Genomic DNA, 1,976 nt, shown 5'->3' with positions numbered 1-1,976 from the left:
ATGTGCACAACATGTAGGGTTGCAGAGCTGAGAAATTGTAACAGTGATCTGATGTGTTACACAATGGCCTGAGAAGATACAACAATAGCTAGATCATCTTTCAAAGGCATATTAGAAGCACAGGTTATAGATAAATAAGGCAATTTTTCTCACACCATCAGCAGGAATATAATAATTGTTATATTTCTGATGATGGTGTGAGAACCACATTGAAAAGTTGAAGTAATAAATATTCTAGAAGTATCTATCCAAAAAATTGTCTTATTTAACAATAGCTAGATGAGTTGTAACAATGGCTAGATGAGTTGCAACAATGGCTAGATGAGTTGCAATAATGGCTAGATGAGTTGTAACAATAGCTAGATGAGTTGCAACAATGGCTAGATGAGTTGCAACAATGGCTAGATGAGTTGTAACAATGGCTAGATGAGTTGTAACAATAGCTAGATGAGTTGTAACAATGGCTAGATGAGTTGCAACAATGGCTAGATGAGTTGTAACAATGGCTAGATGAGTTGTAACAATGGCTAGATGAGTTGTAACAATGGCTAGATGAGTTGTAACAATGGCTAGACGAGTTGCAACAATAGTCTGAGGAGTTGCAACAATGGCTAGATGAGTTGCAACAATGGCTAGATGAGTTGCAACAATAGTCTGAGGAGTTCCAACAATAGCCTGAGAAGTTGTAACAATATCTAATGGTTTGAGAGGTTAAAACACTGACTTTATAGGTTGAATCAAGGCCCTTAATGAGTTGTGAAAAGTTCTTATTGATTGAAGAGAATTCTAGTTTATAGTGGGTGTAAAAAGAAAAATTCTTTTGATGTCAAGGAACTGATAAATTTGGCTTGAAAAGGTGAAATTCTATAATGTCATATTGCAGGAAAGAGTGATAATGTTAGAAATTATCTTTAATCAATACCATGAACCCTCTGATTTTTTTTTCTTAAAACCAACTGGCAACTTAATGGATTTCTCTCACCTCTCTAACAATGCTGGATATTTGTGTCTATAAATTACAGCATTAATGTGGAATTGAGGGGTTTTTACTATGTGAAGAAGCATTATTTATTTATCCCATGGTAATGTTGCTAGCACCTCAACTCTCTTAAATATAACATACAATCTTTCAAATTGTCAAAGCATCAATTGAATATCAGATAGGTTGTGTCATGCCTTAACACTTCCTACTCTCAGAAGGTGTTTCTTTTCAATATCAGTAAAATACAGATTGTTTACAGTCTTGGAAATCATGTTGTGACCACAAATAAGTCAACTTTCCTCATCATTCATAGTTTTGTCAATTCTTCTTTCTTTTCAGAGAGTCTACATAGTTTACAATGTTATTTAATTTATCAAACTAACCAGCAGGCTTATCATACTTTGCAGAATTCTGTTAATGCTAAGTTCAGTAAATTAATACCAAGAGCAGAAACTTATCACTAAGTACACAAACAAGTCAGTTGTAAAAATGACAAAAACCAGATCATGAAATTGATATTATTTATAGCGCAATACAGCTACACAATAAAGACAAAACACATAAAAACACATTAAATAATGAAATATGAAAATGTTTGATATTGGAAATGAAACATGATTAGAACCAGGACCAGACATATTGTAAGTTATTTTGACAGATGGAGTGATACACAACCTTATCTATGTGTAAAACACAGATCAATATAAACATAATATGTATATTTAGAATTCAAGTCTTATTATTCAAATGAATATATTCAATTGGGAGATTGGTTAAGATAACATTTTTGTTTTATATTTTGTCTTTGAATATTAAATTTAATTTGTTTCTCCCCTAAGAATGTTTTCTTGTATCAATATGACTAATTTTGTTTTATTTTATTTCATTAAAATAATAAAATCTACACAAAACACAGACATGCTCAAATTAAATAGTGTTAAAATTATTTTATCAGTTTTAAGAAAGTCATAGTGCCAGAGAACCATAGGATGCA

General features: G+C 31.7%; 1 protein-coding gene across 1 annotated transcript; it reads right to left on the bottom strand.

Moving 5' to 3' along the window:
• Nucleotides 1-261: 261 nt before the first annotated feature.
• Nucleotides 262-639, bottom strand: LOTGIDRAFT_122359 (hypothetical protein; the record flags this gene model as incomplete). The annotated part of the gene is made up of 1 exon (XM_009060100.1): nucleotides 262-639. A coding segment is annotated over one exon (378 nt), but the record flags the coding sequence as incomplete, so codon positions are not given.
• Nucleotides 640-1,976: the final 1,337 nt, after the last annotated feature.

Source organism: Lottia gigantea (assembly GCF_000327385.1).
Source record: "Lottia gigantea unplaced genomic scaffold LOTGIsca_40, whole genome shotgun sequence".
Classification (NCBI taxonomy): domain Eukaryota; kingdom Metazoa; phylum Mollusca; class Gastropoda; family Lottiidae; genus Lottia; species Lottia gigantea.
Note: the sequence above shows the minus strand (reverse complement) of the source record. Positions and strands in the feature narration are given on the sequence as shown.